The 17,540-nt window shown below is 43.2% G+C and overlaps 1 protein-coding gene across 2 annotated transcripts; it reads left to right on the top strand.

Annotated features, from left to right (window-relative positions):
- The first annotated feature begins 364 nt into the window (after positions 1-364).
- Positions 365-14,809, top strand: sgca (sarcoglycan, alpha). 2 transcript variants are annotated; one of them, XM_080789135.1, is made up of 11 exons: positions 365-402; positions 2,218-2,400; positions 3,543-3,691; positions 4,391-4,463; positions 7,156-7,375; positions 8,427-8,595; positions 9,188-9,399; positions 10,199-10,225; positions 11,023-11,199; positions 12,456-12,485; positions 13,123-14,809. In XM_080789135.1, the coding sequence occupies exons 1-11, from the start codon at positions 366-368 to the stop codon at positions 13,160-13,162; spliced, it is 1,317 nt and encodes a 438-aa protein (XP_080645261.1). In that variant the 5' UTR covers position 365; the 3' UTR covers positions 13,163-14,809. The 2 variants fall into 2 exon arrangements, with proteins under 2 accessions (XP_080645261.1, XP_080645262.1); XM_080789136.1 differs by having other exon boundaries at positions 13,119-14,809.
- The last annotated feature ends 2,731 nt before the right edge of the window (positions 14,810-17,540 follow it).

The raw sequence follows: 17,540 nt of genomic DNA, 5'->3' as shown, positions 1-17,540 counted from the left end.
AGACCCAGGGACCCAGGGACAGACCCAGGGACCTAGGGACAGACCCAGGGACCCAGGGACAGACCCAGGGACACACATAGCTGTCTATAGGAGTGGTATTGCACCACTCAAAAATAAATGCCATTCATAAAATCGGCATCCTATAATGTTGTTGATGTCCTCACAAATAATAGTAAAACCAAGGCGTGTGTGACGTGCGTGTGTTTCGGAAGTTATTACTGTAACTGTAGAGGTGCTGTGTGTGTGTGTGTGTGTGTGTGTGTGTGTGTGTGTGTGTGTGTGTGTAAAAATAGCTCTGACATGGTCTGTCTAGCCCCCCCCGGGGTCCTGTCCTCTTGGCTCTGTCAATCATGCGGCAAAACAAGATGGCAGGCCGGAGGTTGTGGCAGCTCTTTCTATCAGGCAAGTAAAGATTTCACTTTGTCCTGTATTATTGTACTGTATCGTTTTTCCTGTACTGTATTTGGTACAGTGGTTTATAGGTGTTTGTACTGTACTTTACCTGAGTATTTTCAATTTCAAATAGGCCATACTTTAAGCCAGGGGTGACCACACTTTTTTTGACTTGAGAGCTCCTTTAAAAATAACCAACTCAACAAGATCTACCCACCAAACAAAGACAATTACAAGACATTCCAAGACTGTGCCGTCGCTACCTATACGCGCAATACGCACTGCGAGTAGTAGGGCAACACACCGAGGGCGAGGGGGGGCAACAAAATGTGCCAAAAAAGTGCCAAGCCGACCCTCATAATAAAAAGTGTTGTCTGATCCTTCACATATATATTATCTTCAGAGTATGAGCTGTTACCCTCTGGTAGACTCTACAGAGCGTGTCGTTGCAAGAGCAACCGCTTCAAACTTTCTTTTCTTCCCACTTCAATTGTTCTACTAAACAACCGCCACATAGTTCATAGTTCTTAGTGGGGAAGGGACTTCTTGACGTTCATCAGTTATTTATTGCACTTTACTGTGATTGTGAACTGTGAATACTCTAGCACTTTTTGTATACTTCTCTTATTGCAACTTGCACTTCTCTTGTGATACTCTTGTGACTTGTACTTTGCTGCTACTGTGTATTGTCTTGTGTGTATTGTCTGTCTGTTTTAAAAAGCGTTGATGTACTGATGCACTTTTGCCCAAGACAAATTTCCCCTCGTGGGACAATAAAGTATATCTCATCTCATCTCATAACAAATTTCTCCACAGCTCCGCCACCTAATAAAAGAGGCTGTGTGTTTTGTGTTGTGTCCTCGCAAACAGCGAAAATAGCTGATCTGCGTGAGGAATAGCAGTGCTCTCGTCGGGAGAGGGGGGGGGGCAGCACAAATATCCTACGAGTAGGGCAACCAAATGGTCAGCTATACGTCCTGCAAGACACTTGTAACGGGAAATAGAGTGGGGGAAATGGAATACTGGTAGTGTTTATATTTTTGCATATATAACTTTAGTATGCTACTAACGTTTGTGTGCAAGCACCCTCGAAAACAAAGTATTGGATTGTGCAGGTTTGAGCCGACAGGCCATAGTTGATGTCAATCAATACAGGCACCTTATAATTCAAGTGGCAGATGCCAAGCATATAATATTATTATTTGTATTATATTCTAAATCAGTTTTCTGAAAAACCTCATGTTTCTGTGTCAGTGGTGCTCAACCTTTTTCATGTCAAGGACCCCCAGAATTATCTCTATTTGGCCGCGGACCCCCGTCTGAAAATAACGTTTTTTCCCAGAAGCAAAGATTCGAGTTAAAAAACATTTGCTCTGAAAGAATAATGTATTCAAAGATTAGCGCTACAATTTCACAATTTAAAAAAAAATAGCAGATCTACAAGCTCATAGCGCGGCACCGATAGCTAAAGTATTAACAGAATGCTTAATTAAAACAGCAAAAAGGGGTTCCCATCCTGGGTTAAGTTCTACTCCACTACATCTCACAGGCAAATACATTGTACTTTCACTCCACTACCTGTGGAAGGGTTCATTCTCCTTCTTGTCTGTGTCTATGCCTGTGTGTACAGTGTGTGTGCTGGGTCTACTGGGGGTCCGGGCAGAGCCCAAAGACTCCAGACTGACCAAGACCCCCCAGGACCCCAAAAAGAAAGGGCTAATTCTCATTTTGTCTGTGTCTCTATGCCTGTGTGTACAGTGTGTGTGCTGGGTCTACTGGGGGTCCTAATTCTCATTCTGTCTGTGTCTATGCCTGTGTGTACAGTGTGTGTGCTGGGTCTACTGGGGGTCCGGGCAGAGCCCAAAGACTCCAGACTGACCAAGACCCCCCAGTCCGACCCCAGTCCCACGGTGAGGCTCCACAGGCTGGAGACTCCGGTGGGACGGCTCTTCACGTACCAAGTCCTAAGAGAGACCTTCATCAATGACTTTCCTCAGACCACCTACAGTAAGGAGGACCCACTGTATATATGTTTCTTTTTCCCTTTATGATGAATTCCTGTTCTGTTCTTTAACCCATTCTGACCTGAGATCAGATTCATACGAGGTTTCCACTGGACACACACTGGTCTGATTAACCCATTCTGACCTGAGATCAGATTCTAAAAATGTCAGTCGTTCTTCGATTTTTCAAAAATAGCAGACCTACAAGCTCGTAGCGCGCCACTCGGTGGCGCGCTACGAGCTTGTAGATCTGCTATTTTTCAATAGCTAAAGCATAACATGATGCCAACACCAAAATGGATTCCCGTTCAGAATGGGTTAACTATATAGAAGTGTCTATTTGTACGTCTCTAAATGTTTTGATGAATTGAACATGGTGGACCCTGTTGTAAACAAGTGTAATGCTTTATTGGGTCGTCCACTCACAGGTAACAGTCTTTGTATTGAGTTTGTGCTTGAAATGTACTGTAATTCTGCAAACTGTTAATACATATTTCAATCAATCAATCAATCAAACCCCGACAGAAAGAAGCACTACTTTAACCCATTTAGAGCTGAGGTCGAGATAAAAATAATAAAACCTATGATCATGTCAGTGGTGCTCAACCTTTTTCATGTCAAGGACCCCCAGAATTATCCGTATTTGGCTGCGGACCCCCATCTGAAAATATGTTGTTCCAGGGACGCCTCAGAATCAAAGATTTGAGTTAAAAACTGAAAGAATAATAATAATTAATAAATAATTAATTATATTCTTTCAGTTTTTAACTCAAATCTCAAAAAAAAATCTTTGCATATATTATATGCAAAGATTTGCGCCACATTTTTTGTCAAAAATAGCAGATCTACAAGCTCGTATGCACTGTACTCGGTGTCGCGCTATGAGCATGTAGATGTGCTATTTTTCAATAGCTAAACGTTATGCTTTAGCTATTGAAAAATAGCAGATCTACAAGCTCATAGCACGCCACCGAGTGGCGCGCTACGAGCTTGTAGGTTCTGCTATTTTTGAAAAATCGAAGAACGACTGACACAGAAACATATAGCTTTTTCAGAAAACTGTCATTTTCAAATATGACATTTTTTAGAATCTGATCTCAGGTCAGAATGGGGTTTAATACTGTGTGTGTTGTGTCCCCCTGTCAGCCCGTCGTCATGACGACCCCATGGAGTTCAAGCTCAACCTGATGAAGTTCCCAGACCTCCCCGAGTGGCTGCGCTTCACCCAGAGGACCCACGAGGACAACGGCTACCTCTACGGCACGCCGCACGCCCCGGGGAAGAGTGTTGTCGAGGTAAAAAATAAATCACACCTGTGTGAACAGACTAGTGGTGCAACTCCCCTCCCCCCCCCCCCCCCCCCCCCCCAATCTCTCATATTAGCAGGCAACAGTGCAGTACTACAGCCGAGCGCCACCTACTGGCCCCTACTGGTACATACTGGTGCTCATTAACCCATTCTGACCTGAGATCAGATTCTAAAAATGTCTTGTTTGAAAATGACAGTTTTCTGAAAAAAGCTATGTTTCTATGTCAGTCGTTCTTTGATTTTTCAAAAATAGCTAAAGCATAAGGTAATGCTAAAAGTGTTGTTGAGGTATAAAAAATAATAATGTGGGTCAAGGACCCACAAAATGTATATGTTTTTGGCCGTGCCCCCGAAAAGGCGAAAGGACGAAACGTTGGACACTAATAATTCGAAACTGGCCCCCGTAAAATCTGAATCCCCCCCCCTCACCCCTTTTTCCCCTCACTGTCTATTTGTACGTCTCTAAATGTTTTGATGAATTGAACATGGTGGACCCTCTTGTAAACAAGTGTAATGCTTAATTGGGTCGTCCACTCACAGTTAATAGTCTTTGTATTGAGTTTTTTTGCTTGAAATGTACTGTAATTCTGCAAACTGTTAATAAATGTTTCAATCAATCAATCAAGTGTCACGACTAGCTATAGTCTACAATGGCTGTTAAACCTCATCACTTGTTTGTTGACAGATCTACGCCATCAACAAGCTGACCTTCGACGTGTCTTACAAAGACATGATCACCATCATCATCGTCAGTCCAGGTCAGTGTTGTTTTCCTCGACTAGAATAGACAGAAAATGTCCGTCGACTACCATTTTCCACTGACGAAAACTAAATGGAAATAAATATACTGACCATTTCGTCAACAAACAAAAAACTAGACTAAAATGTTAGGAAGGGACTATAGTGGACAAGATATCCAGTATAAGTCATTTTACACTTGGTTGCATGCTGAAAATAGCAGATCTACCATGCTGAAAATAGCAGATCTACAAGCTCACAACGCGTTGTGGGCTTGTAGATCTGCTGAAAAAAAGTGAAAGTGAAAAAAAAACCCTGTCATTACGACGGCATCAAGGCCCGCCAAAACACATTTTGTTCGACTAAAATCTTATGATATTTTTAGTCAACTAAAACTAGACTTAAGACATAAAACATTCCGGGTGACTAAAATGAAAACTATTCAAGGTTACTACTATGACTGTGAAAACTATATAAATCTAAATTTGCTGCCAAAAACAACACAGGTCCCACATCATGAACTATAGCGTCAAACACGGGGGGTCCGTATAACGTCCCACACAATGCCTGATTTCCCCAGACAGTTATCAGGGGGGCGGAGGAGGAGGAGGAGGCCGAACGGGACCGTATTATAATAGACAGTTATCAGGGGGCGGAGAGGAGGCCGAACGGGACCATATTATAATAGGCTACATGCGGTTAATGAACAGAAACAGAAGAGAGGTTTATTGACCTCTGTGACACGGAGGACAATATAGACATCTGCACTTAATCAATGTGCTCGCAGAGCCGCTGAGGATCGACGCCAGGGGGTAGTGGTCACTGCAGTGGGGGGGGGACACGCAACAGCAACAGGGGACAGGGAGGAACTCCTTATATGGTCAGCACATTCTATAGTAGAGAGGGTTATCACAACGAAACAAAAAAAAACAGAAGTGATATTTGAGTTAAGTGAATATACCTTTAAGTCCTGTCATTGTGTCAGATAAGATAAGGTAAGATAAGATGCAGCCCGGCCTACCCCTGAGCCTACCGTTTCATTTATTCTGTTGTGTTGTTTTCGTCGACTAAAACTATAAGACAAAGAAATGTTCGTCGACAAACCTTTTTTCACTGACGAAAACTAAATGGAAACTACAGGAAAACTAAGCTTATATGATGACTAAAACTAAGACTAAATATATTGACAATTTTGTCGACAAATAAAAACTAGACTGAAATGTCAGGAAGGGACTAGAGTGGACAAGAGATCCAGTAATAAATAAAAGAAAGGTCATTTTACACTTGGTCTCATGCTGAAAATAGCCGATCTACGAGCTTGTAGATCGGCTTTTTCCAGCAAGTCATCAGTCTTTGCGACTGCAGATTTAGTCGACTAAATTCTTATGACATTTAGTCGACTAAAATTAGACTAACACAAAAAACATTCCGCGTGTGACTGAAATATGACTAAAACTAAATGAAGTTTCATTCCAAAGACTATTATGACTAAACTAAAAATAGAAATTTGCTGCCCAAAAACGACACTGTTGTGTTGTGTTAATGTCCCACTCACTCACTCACAGATAAGCTGCAGCCCAGCCTACCCTAACCCTGAGTCTACCGTTTAACTTTCATTTAGTCTGTTGCGTTTAGTCTGTTTAGTCTCAAGCGGGAGCCTGCGGCACCACCAAGGGCAAGGTGGAGCCTGCGGAACCGTTGCGGCTCGAGAATCCACCATTCCTGAATAAAGTGCCTGGTGCTGGGAGTCTGGTGCAACGCACAGGGCCTGACCTGGTGAGAGCAGGAGTGGACCTGGTGAGACGTAGGAGGGGCCCGGTCAGGAGTCAACCCACAGAGAACTAGTCCTTCCACGCGCCAGAATGGTACCTCCCAGTACCCGGCAGAGTATAGTTCAGGAGGAACGGATTGTGTGGCCCTGGTTTTTCCCTTTAAATGGGACTTATCGAGGGTATAGCTACTGGGACGTAAGTCGGGACTTGATCAACCCCGGCTGGGTCACCTGAGTGAGGGGTATGATGTTGGGAGACCCGAAACCCCGATGACCTTGGGATACATCACTGAGGATACGTCCCAGGTAGGGCCGGGACTAATTGCGATTCATTTAGATGAATTAACTACAGAAAAATTTATCGCGATTAACTACAGATAAATTAATCGCACCTTTTTTTTCACCGCGGAACGTTTCTCACTGGCCGCTTTTCTATAGTACTGAAAACTGGAAATAATAAAAAGTCACCCCATTTTGTGTTGCCTAGAACTGGAGGTCTGACAAAAAACAGTAACAATATGAAGTAAGTACAGCTTTGTGATGTCACTGAGATGTACTTGTTACTGTTACTAATTTGTTTTCAGACCTCCAGTTCTAGGCAACACAGAATGGGGTGACTTTTTATTATTATTTCCACAACATGTATATTAATGACAGTAAAATGTTGAAAATGAGTGGTATCCTGTAGTCACTATTCATTGATTCACTGGGATACCAAAAAACATTAAAAAAAAAAGGTTTCTCGCTGTTCTCAGGTTGAATATTGATATGCGATTAAAATGCGATTAATCTAGATTAATTAACTACAAAGCCTCTGATTAATTAGACTAATTTAGTTATATGTTGTGTTGTGTTAATGTCCCTCCCCCAGACAAGGTGCAGCCCAGCCTCCCCCTGAGCCTACCGTTATATGTTGTGTTGTGTTAATGTCCCTCCCCCAGACAAGGTGCAGCCCAGCCTGCCCCTGAGCCTACCGTTCCAGGCGGAGTTCTTCCTGGGCCTGAGGGAGATCGAGAAGGCTCTGCCCGCGGGGGTCCAGAACGCCATCAGGCAGGACCTCCAGAAGCTGTGGAAGGCCGACGACCTGGAGATCGTCAACATCTCCAGCGCCCTGGACCGAGGGGGCCGCGTGCCCCTCCCGCTGCCCGGACACTACGAAGGGTAAAGGAGAAGGGAAACGTGTTATTGGCCATCACATTTACATGAAATGGAAATTTCTCTTTGGCACACCGGCCGGTCAGTTACAACAATAATACAGTACACAAAATACACAGATGCATTAAAATGCATTCACATAAACACAGCAACAGTGGGTGTTAGGTATAACACACACACACACACACACACACACACACACACACACACACACACACACAACTCTGAGATACAGTTCTGAAGCCACCTGAGGAATTCACACGTCACATGAGTGCCTGTTGATTAAGTCAGATGACAAGCTGATGAGACAGTCACTATTAATATTATGTATAATGTATACATTATAATGCTCTCACTAGTAGTGGAAAGTAATTTAGCAGCGCATTAGCTTTACCCTAGGCGGGGTTGACGAAAGGGCCTTTCTGTGTGGAGTTTGCATGTTCTCCCTATAGGTACCCTCACAAAAAACATGCAGTAATCCTGGTCTTAATACTGCCTCCCCCTGGCCACAGCCGTACGTGGCACCTGATGGAGGGGAAAGGGAACTGGTTGGAATAACGTGTTCCTTCCACGCGCTACGTCCGCATGATGTACAGTAGGCCTACAAATACCGGTATACCTCCCTGGACATGATGCTAGTAAAAGTATGTCGCAGGGACTTGCCCCCGGCCAATGCAACCCTCGATGGCATTGTGTCCCATTTGTAGAGTCATTGCTATGTGTGCCCATGTTATGTTATGTTATGTGGCCTATAATACTGTGGTCAGCTTCCTTTGGGCTTTGTGTTTTCATAAACCCGGCTTGCTTTTGTTTCTCCCGCATAACCTGGCAACGTGCGGTGTGTTCAGGGTGTCCGTGAAGGTGGGATCACAGCACTACTTCTCTAATAATAACCTGGCAACGTGCGTGGTGTGTTCAGGGTGTATGTGAAGGTGGGCTCGCAGAACTACTTCTCTAATAACAACCTGGCAACGTGCGGTGTGTTCAGGGTGTACGTGAAGGTGGGATCGCAGCACTACTTCTCTAATAATAACCTGGCAACGTGCGGTGTGTTCAGGGTGTACGTGAAGGTGGGATCGCAGCACTACTTCTCCGAGTGTCTGTTCGGTGTGAACGGCCCAGACAACCAGAGGCGCTGCACGGCTGACCCCGACGCCAGGGTGCCCAAAGGGTGCAACTTCTGCAGGATCCCTGGAAACTGCATCACCTGGTGCAAGACTGAGCTGGTATTTAATCATTGTGTGCTAATATTCGTGTATGATTATTTTACTTTTAGTCTCTTGAATAGCTTTGACTTTCAAGTCACCCGGAATGTTTTAGTCTAGTCTAGTTTTAGCAGAATCAAATGTATTTAGGCAGGCCTTAATGCCGTCGTAATGGCTGATTTACGACGCATTGTGAGCTTGTAGATCTGCTATTTTCATCATGCAACCATGTGTAAAATTAATTAAGTAATTACTTACTGGATCTCTTGTCCACTTAAGTCCCTTCCTAACATTTTAGTCGAGTCGAGTCGAGTCGATTTTTATTTGTTGACGAAATTGTTAGTATATTTAGTTTCATAGTTTTAGTCATCACAGCTTAGTTTTCATTTAGTTTCCGTTCAGTTTTCGTCAGTGAAAAAAGGTAGTCGACGAACATAAAATCCTCTTCGTTTTAGTCGGCGGAATTGAATTGAATTGAATTAGGTTATTAGGTTTATTATTAGGTTAATTAGGTTAAAACTGTCAGCATGTAGAAGACACTTTTAGAATCTGATCTCAGATCTCAAAAAGGGTTACCTAAGTTCTATCTATCTTTTTGTCCACCACACGGCAGTTTGACTTGTCCCGGCCTCGGCTCCCTCCCCCGGCCCCCACCATGAGCTCCGGGATCCTGGAGTCCGGCGTGGGGGACTTCAGCCCCCCGGACTCTCCCCCAGACCGGGACTTCTTCCCGGACTACCTGGTGACGGTCATCGTTCCTCTGGTCCTGGCCATCGTGCTGTGCCTGCTGCTGACCTACATCATGTGCTGCCGGCGGGAGGGGGTGTAAGTATCAACGCTGTTGTTTTCGTCGACTTAAGGTCATTACACACTGGCGAATTGGCGACGCGATATATTCGTGCGAATAATTCGCATTTAAAAAAAAAAACAATTGAAGTCCATGGAAGCTTCCACATCAGTGGCGAATGTGCGAAAATGCGACCGTTTTCGCTCTTTATTTGTTCGCTCTGGTGTTGTATTTTGCAGAGATTCGCAGGCGAACTGCAACATGCAATATTTGGCATTTTCAGATCGCTTATTCGCATCGCGTCGCTAATTTGCCAGTGTGTAATGACCTTAAAACCAAGACAAAAAAAATTCCGTCGACTACCTTTTTTTCACTGACGAAAACTAAGCTACGATGACTAAAACTAAGACTAAATACTGTATGTTGACAAATTTGTCAACAGATAAAAACTAGAGTAACTCATTTTAGTTTGACTAAATCACCTGTAGATTTAGTCGACTAAAATCTTATGACAGGCCGGGCACCCGAATCGCTAGGCCGTGTTGCGGGTTCGAGTCCCGATCCCGACGACCTTTGCACAATCTTGCTATTCAAAAATAACTGATATATAAGCTCACAATGCATCGGCATGGAGTATTGTGAATTTGGGGGTGCTTGACATGAAAAATGTTTGAAAGTAGTTTATTTTTTGCATGGTAAACAGACTACTACTATTATTATTATTATTATCATTATGTATTTATTTGTCTGTTTTACTTGTATATGCTGCATTGGAATAAAGTGTCTTTATTTAAAACAACCATATTAACTAAATATAATTATGTGTTGGTCTCGTAGGGAGAAGAGGAATGAAAAGACATCAGAGTAAGTCCAGAGAGAGGAATCTCTCTCAAGTTTGTCTCACAACTCGCTTTTACATTTATATACTTACAGGTTCACTGTAAGTTGTACTGTTGTTGCTACAGTAGAAAATGTGATCTTTGTACAGCAACATGTATCTATAAATTAGTCTTCACTCGCTTATTTTACATTTATATTTAATCACTTCTGAAATACAGGATACTTTTAACACATGTTGAGAGCCACGGCTGAGTCTTAAAGGGAAAGAAAGTGAGGTTTAATGAGGTTTAGAAGATTTGGAACACTTTCCTGGGGGTCTTTATGTGTGTAATATGTGGTTTTAGATATTTTACATTTTAGCAGTGAGCCCATGAGTGTCTCTGATGTCATGGACACGGGTCTCACTGCTAAAATCTAAAATATCAATCAACAAATTACACACATCAAGACCCCCAGGAAAGTGTTCTAAATCTTCTTAACGTCATATATTATTTTGCAAGAAGGGTTAATTGTCCCTTTAAGTCCTATTCATACTCGGAAGCCATGTCGGACATGTGTCGACCTACGAATGCGTCCCCGTCAAACCCGGGGTCCTTCAAATTCAAAGAATCACTCCAACTGCGTAATAAAAGTCTGTCTGTCTGTCTGTCTGACTGCCCCCCTGGTCACCACTCACCTCTGGTTGTGTGTCCTCCAGCATCCAGCTGTTCCACCACCACACCATCCACAGCAACCTGTCTGTCTGTCTGTCTGTCTGTCTGTCTGTCTGTCTGTCTGTCTGTCTGTCTGCCACCACTCACCTCTGGTTGTGTGTCCTCCAGCATCCAGCTGTTCCACCACCACACCATCCACAGCAACCTGGGCGAGCTGCGGGGCCTGGCGGCGGGCCGCGGCATGCCCGCCCCGCCTCTGTCCACCCGGCCCATGTTCAACGCCCGCACCGGGGAGAGAGCGCCCCCTCTGGAGGGCGACAGCATCCCGCTCATCCAGGCCCAGCAGTAAGTCTGACAAGAGACAGAGACATGGTTTTCTTTGGTTAAAATAAGTGTTAAATACTGTATATAGCTCTATATTCTGATAGTATAGTCATTGCTTGTTTCCAGGTCTCTCCAGCTATTAGTTAATCAGAAGATTTCAGTTCGGGATACCAATGTTATCCAATCAGGATAGAGAACTCAGACAGGGTACAGATTAATTAAGTGCAATTGGAAGTGGTGACACAAACACACGAATGAGCTGGAAAAGTTGCCTCTGAGAGTTTGCAACCCACCTGAAAATAATCTGAATAATAAAGAGACTCTATAGCAGTGATAACTATCGGAATATAGTGGCCTTTAACAAAAACTAAACTTTTGTTTTAACCAAAACATATCATACCTACCTTGTCATGCTTGCCAGTAATATTACACAGAATGTTTGCTAGTATATGTCTCCCTCTAGTGGTACTTATCGAGTACTGCTAAGGTATGGTGGTAACTGGTAACTAGCTGCAATATTTCCCATTGACAGCCCATACATCCAAACAGAAAAGTCCTATCTGGTTGTATTAAACCATGTTAAACTAACCTATACATTGCAGCTGTATATGAAAAGCTTGAATTATCCTCTTTCTATCTGCAAAGTGTATGTTTCATTAAAAAAAAATTAAGAAATTCCTTGCATTGTTGGGAGTTTGGATATCACTCAACACACCCGCGTAGCACCTGTTTAGAATTTGCACATAATGCAGGAGGCAGCAGGACGTTGCTTTGCTGATAAGCAAACTCCAACACTTTAGGAAAAAAATCACCTGCACAGAATTTCTTGAGCTCATAACATATATGAAACATACACTTTGCAGATAGAAAGAGGATATAATTCAAGCTTTTCGTAGAGCTGCAATGTTGGTGAGTTTAACATGGTTTAATACCATCAGACAGGACTTTTCTGTTTGGATGTATGGGCTCCCAAGCAAGAAATGTAATAATTCCTATTGTACTAAATATGAATTTGAAAAAAAAGTACAAGTTTACTTTTAATATACTTTCTGTGCAAAAATTGAAAAAATATATTTATTTTTCGCTTGGGCCATCAATGGGAAATTGCAGCTATATTGCTGGCAAGATGGCCGGCCGCAGTGTGCATATGGTCAATAACCAGGCTGCTGTGTTACACATGGTTATAAATGTGTGTGTTTGGTGAGGAAATGTCACAGAAAGCTATATGAGAAGTGTAAAGTGTAACATGTGTTGTTTGTTGTGTGTCCCTACTATAGTGACCCCTACTACACCGACACACTGCCCAGGTAAGCTCACACACTTATTATTAAAATATCATTATCAGTGATGGAAGAAGTATACTCATTTTTACTTAAGTAAAAGTATATCAATACCACTCTGTTACAAGTAAAAGTAAAAGTCTGACATTAAAAATGTTCTTGAGTAAATGTCAGAGGACTTGGCATCAAAATGTACTAAAACTTAAGTTAAAACTAATACATTTTGAAAACATCAAGTTTTCAAAATGTATTAAAGTCTTTAGAAAATAGCAGAACTACAAGCTCACAATGCGTTCAAATAGCCAAAGAATACAGTATATATATATAGGGCTGAAGTGGTTAATGCATTTTTGGTAATCCAAGTTAAAAAGAAGTACAATATTTGTCTCTGAGTATGAGATGTAGTGGAGTTGAAGTGACAGTATTGAAAATACTCCAGTAAAGTAAAAATGAATAAATAAATAAAATAAATAAATAGCTCACAATTGTACAGTAATTGAGTACTTATAAGTTACTTTCACCCTGGCCTATAAAATGTCTTTCTTTCTGAATACCAATTTGTTGTCTTATTGTTTGTCTCTGTTGTTGAGAGCAACTATGTTTTATAGGCCTCCTCCTGCCAGTAGCAAATTATGTTTTCTTTTCCTTTTTTCTTTGCAGGAAGTAAGAGCAACAATGAATGGATGGACATCTTTGAGTGCTGAATGCAAATTAATGTTTTTACGAGGTTTACAGCTGTGTTAGTCTGCCGTCCCGTTAGGCACACACACACATATGGCCGGTTAAGACTCGGGGCTAAAGGGCTACTTCACCCCTCTGGCAACCAGAGCTTATTTTAACCCATTTTGGGCTTGAACCCATTTCGGTGTTAGCATTATGTTATGCCTTAGCTATTGAAAAATAGCAGATCTACAAGCTCATAGCGCTACGAGCTTGTAGGTCTGCTATTTTTTGAAAAATCAAAGAACGACTGACTGACATAGAAACATAACTTTTTCGGAAAACTGTCATTTTCAAACAGACATTTTTAGAATCTGATCTCAGGTCAGAATGGAAAACTGTCAGGATGTAGAAGACATTTTTTAGAATCTGATCTCAGATCAGAATGGGTTAATGATGTTTAGGACACAAGAAACACTTTCCTGGGGGGTTTGTATGTGGGTTTTTTTTATGCGTGTCATTTTAGTCATGACGCCATCATGTTCATGGCCTTCCTGGACTACAAAGTCACACCTCCCCTTTCTCCACAAGGAGGGGGAAGTGCACTAAAGCATTATGGGCATTGTAGGAATTCAGCAATCCAGTCAAACCCTAGCAGTCGAACACACAGATTTTTTTCTGGCTATAGGGTGCACATTTCAAACTGTTATCTACTACAAATACTTAATATAATAGTGGACCTGAGGCAGATTTAAAAAAAGGGCTTCTAAATCAGTTTTGAAAAACCTATGTTTCTATGTGTCAGTGGTACTCAACCTTTTTCATGTCAAGGACCCCCAGAATTATCTGTATTTGGCCACGGACCCCCATCTGAAATGATGTTGTCGTCCCCCAGAAGCAAAGATTTGAGTTCAAAACATTTGCTCTGAAATAACATCACATATTCAAAGACGTGCGCCACATTCTCACGATTTTTCAGAAAAATAGCAGATCTATAATATATTGAATCGTTTGATGATAACAAAGACACTATAGTGGCATAATAATAATAATAATAATAATACTTACAGCAGGTCCGGCTTTGCCGTCAGGGCCAGGTGCTCCGGGGCTGCCAGTCATTCCCTACAGAGAGGACAAACAAGAACAAGAAGCAATGAACACTCTCTCTTTACAAGAGCAGCAGGCTTAAATCGACAGATCTATATATCTACCTTGTAGATCTGCTATTTTTTCAATAGCTTAAAGTATAACATAGTCCTTAAAACACCAAAAGGGGTTCCCCGTCCTGAACGGGTTAAGGATAGGGTTGGCGGTGGGGTTTTAGTAATGTGGGATTTTTGGGACGTTGGGGCTAACGCTGTACGCTACACCCTGTTTGTACAGTCTATGGACCTCAGTGTTACCAGTGTAACTATGGACCGGGAGGTTGAGTGTTATTCTTGTACATTGCCATTATTATAATATTAAATGGGTGATTTATTTGTGTTCTGTATACATTGTTTACGTGAAACCAAACTCAGTTTTCTTGTCTTCATTCACGCCACGACTTAATATACCGGTAAGCAATAATATGTCAACATTCTTTTTCAACGATTGTTTTCTCAAAATAATGACACATCTAGCCGCCGCAATCTGCATTCAAAGATTTTCCTAGAAGCTTTGTCATTGGTCAATTTGCCTGTCTACTTCCTGATCGGTTAGTCATTTCGACATGTTTTTTTTCTTCCACCAAAGCTTCTAGGAACAAAGCTTCTAGGAACATGTTGCATGAATGCAGATTGCGGCCCCTAGATGTGTCACAGAGACTCAATTCCTTTTGGGAGTGTTTTACTCATTGCTGGCTGTCTGAATACCAAAAAAATAGGCATAGTGTCTGTTTAACATCATGATGATATGTATACGATGATAAGAGCGCCCACTCACTTCACATGGGTGTGATTTCTTTGAGGGGCACTATAGCCCCTCCTATATACAGCTTTTGTCCCCACAAAATGTCTGCAACATAAACATTAAATGCCGTTGACAATGAAGGGAAAATGTACGTCATCTTGTCCCCCACACGTCTCATATTTGCCATCGACAATGAAAGGAGAGATTAGGTCAAATGTCTGCAAAATATGACGTAAATTTGTGGCAACAGGCAACAGGCATTCTGATTGGCCAGTATGAGATGATGCATGATGATGTACGATGATAAGATCGCCCCTCACTTCACACAGGTGTGATTTAGTCCCTCCTATGTACAGCTTTAATGTTTTGAGGACTTAAACAAACATTAGCACCCATTATGTTGTAATTGATGTTGTAAGATGATAAGAGCGCCCCTCACTTCACACGGGTGTGATTTTTAATATTATATAATTTATATGCTACAGTTCCCAAAAGGAAGCAGGTTGGAAGTTTGACAAACAGTAAAACTATACTGTCTATACCAGTAATTGGTACTTACTGACTATACCAATTCACTATACAACTATACAACTATACACTCCACTGAACATTGTTTGTATGTGTATGTACTGTCATAATGACAGTACGCATGCACACACCCACCCACACACACGCGCGCAAACGGCACCGACCAAAATCCAAAATGGAATAAAGATGCAAGCAACTTGCAAGGCACGTACATATGCACGCACGCGGGACCGAAACAACACGTGCACACGCACAGAAACACGTAGTTTACCCTGGGTAAACAAAGAACTTTGCTTTACTTTGCTTAGCCTCTCTCTCTCTTCAAAACTCAATGAGAGCTCAGCAATTATGTTTCTTAACTTTGTGAGATGAATGAAGCAGACCATAAATAATACCTTTCTGTGGGTCCGCCGGTGTGCGGTCAGCTGTCAGCTGTCTGCCCCAAGGAAGAATTTCAAACTCACAAAACGTATTTTGTCTCCTTTCCTTTTGTTATATCCAAAATGGACGATATGCTCCCAGTCTCTTAACTTAATTTCCCCCGCCACGGACACGGGACAAAAGTAAACGTTTTTATAAAGTAAATAATAAACTTATTTCATTTAAAATACTGCCGCCCGCCATTCTTTCACATCAAAACAAACACACACGAGCAGGTGCTGTGATTGGTCAAAAGCCAATGACCTCACGGTCTGAGGCGGGCATTAGGGGCTGAGCACAGCCCTCTCTACAAGCAGGCGTGTCTTGGCAGCTGTCAATCATTCAACGCAATGAAAGCCAATGGAAGCCCTTTGGGTTGTAAAGAAATCAGCCCATTTTGACCTATTTTGTGTTTTTCTTGTAACTATTTAATGCTGTTGCTGCTTTAGATTATGCCAGAATATAAAAGTATCTATTCTAAAACATTTTAATAATAATTTCTCATCTTTACTCCATAAGGTACTTGCCCATTGACCTGAGCCACTATGTGGTACACAATAAATATAAAATTACTTTGTCCGGAAAGAAAGTAACAGTTTTGGACATACAAGGTTTCCAAACCCGACAGTGACAAAAATACTATGTTTTATCGAGTATACTCTGAAAACGGTAACTGCACTAATTAAAGTACCCTGACTTGAAATGCCCAAATATGGAGCTGTCCTACGTCATATTGACAACAGGCACGGACGACACCAGTACGAATAAAAAAAACAAATCACCACAATGGATCTTCACCGCGATCGTTCTTCATAGCGTGTAGAAGACAACATGGCGCCTGTAAGAAGCAGCGGCGTCCAGTCCAAGAGGTACCACGTGCTGTGTCCCATCTGTCTGGACGTGTTCACGGACCCCATCACCACGCCCTGCGGACACAACTACTGCAAGGCCTGCATCACCACCTACTGGGACAACGACTGGGTGTGCCAGTGTCCGCTGTGCACCAAGCTGTTCCCCACGCGGCCCGACGTCTCCGGCGTCAACACGCTCATCTCCGAGATGGCCGAGCAGTACCGGAGGTCGCAGCGGCAGCAGCGACACGCCGCCATTGCCAAGCCCCACGAGGTGTCGTGCGACGTCTGCACCGGCGGCGACGCCCCCTCCGCCGCCACCACGAAGCTCAAGGCCCTGAAGACCTGCCTGGTGTGCCTCACGTCCTTCTGCGAGGCGCACCTGGAGCGCCACCAGAGCGTGGCGGCGCTGCGGCGCCACAAGCTGGTGGAGCCCGTGAGGAACCTGGAGGACGCGCTGTGCCCGAGGCACGACCGGCCCCTGGAGCTGTTCTGCCGCACGGACCGCGCGGCGCTCTGCCCGGCGTGCGCCGAGCGGGACCACGAGGGGCACGAGCTGGTCTCCCTGGAGGAGGAGTGCGAGGGGAAGAGGGCCGAGCTGCGGCGGACGGAGGCCGACGTCCAGCGGGCCATCCGGGAGAAGCAGGTGAACATCCTGGAGCTCAACGGCTCCGTGGAGCAGGCCGAGGGCTTCATCGCGGAGCTGAGGACGGAGATCTCCGAGCTGAAGAAG

Source organism: Protomyctophum bolini, assembly GCF_963924005.1.
Source record: "Protomyctophum bolini genome assembly, chromosome: 18".
Taxonomy (NCBI): Eukaryota; Metazoa; Chordata; class Actinopteri; order Myctophiformes; family Myctophidae; genus Protomyctophum; species Protomyctophum bolini.
Note: the sequence above shows the minus strand (reverse complement) of the source record. Positions and strands in the feature narration are given on the sequence as shown.

What these genes read in the sequence shown, in the direction of transcription:
- sgca (XM_080789135.1), top strand. Translation starts at nt 366, where the DNA reads ATGGCAGGCCGGAGGTTGTGGCAGCTCTTTCTATCAG. An exon ending in CTTTCCTCAGACCACCTACA is followed by an intron (nt 2,401 to 3,542) that starts GTAAGGAGGACC and finishes TCCCCCTGTCAG; the next exon opens with CCCGTCGTCATGACGACCCC. An exon ending in CTGCCCGGACACTACGAAGG is followed by an intron (nt 7,376 to 8,426) that starts GTAAAGGAGAAG and finishes CGGTGTGTTCAG; the next exon opens with GGTGTACGTGAAGGTGGGAT.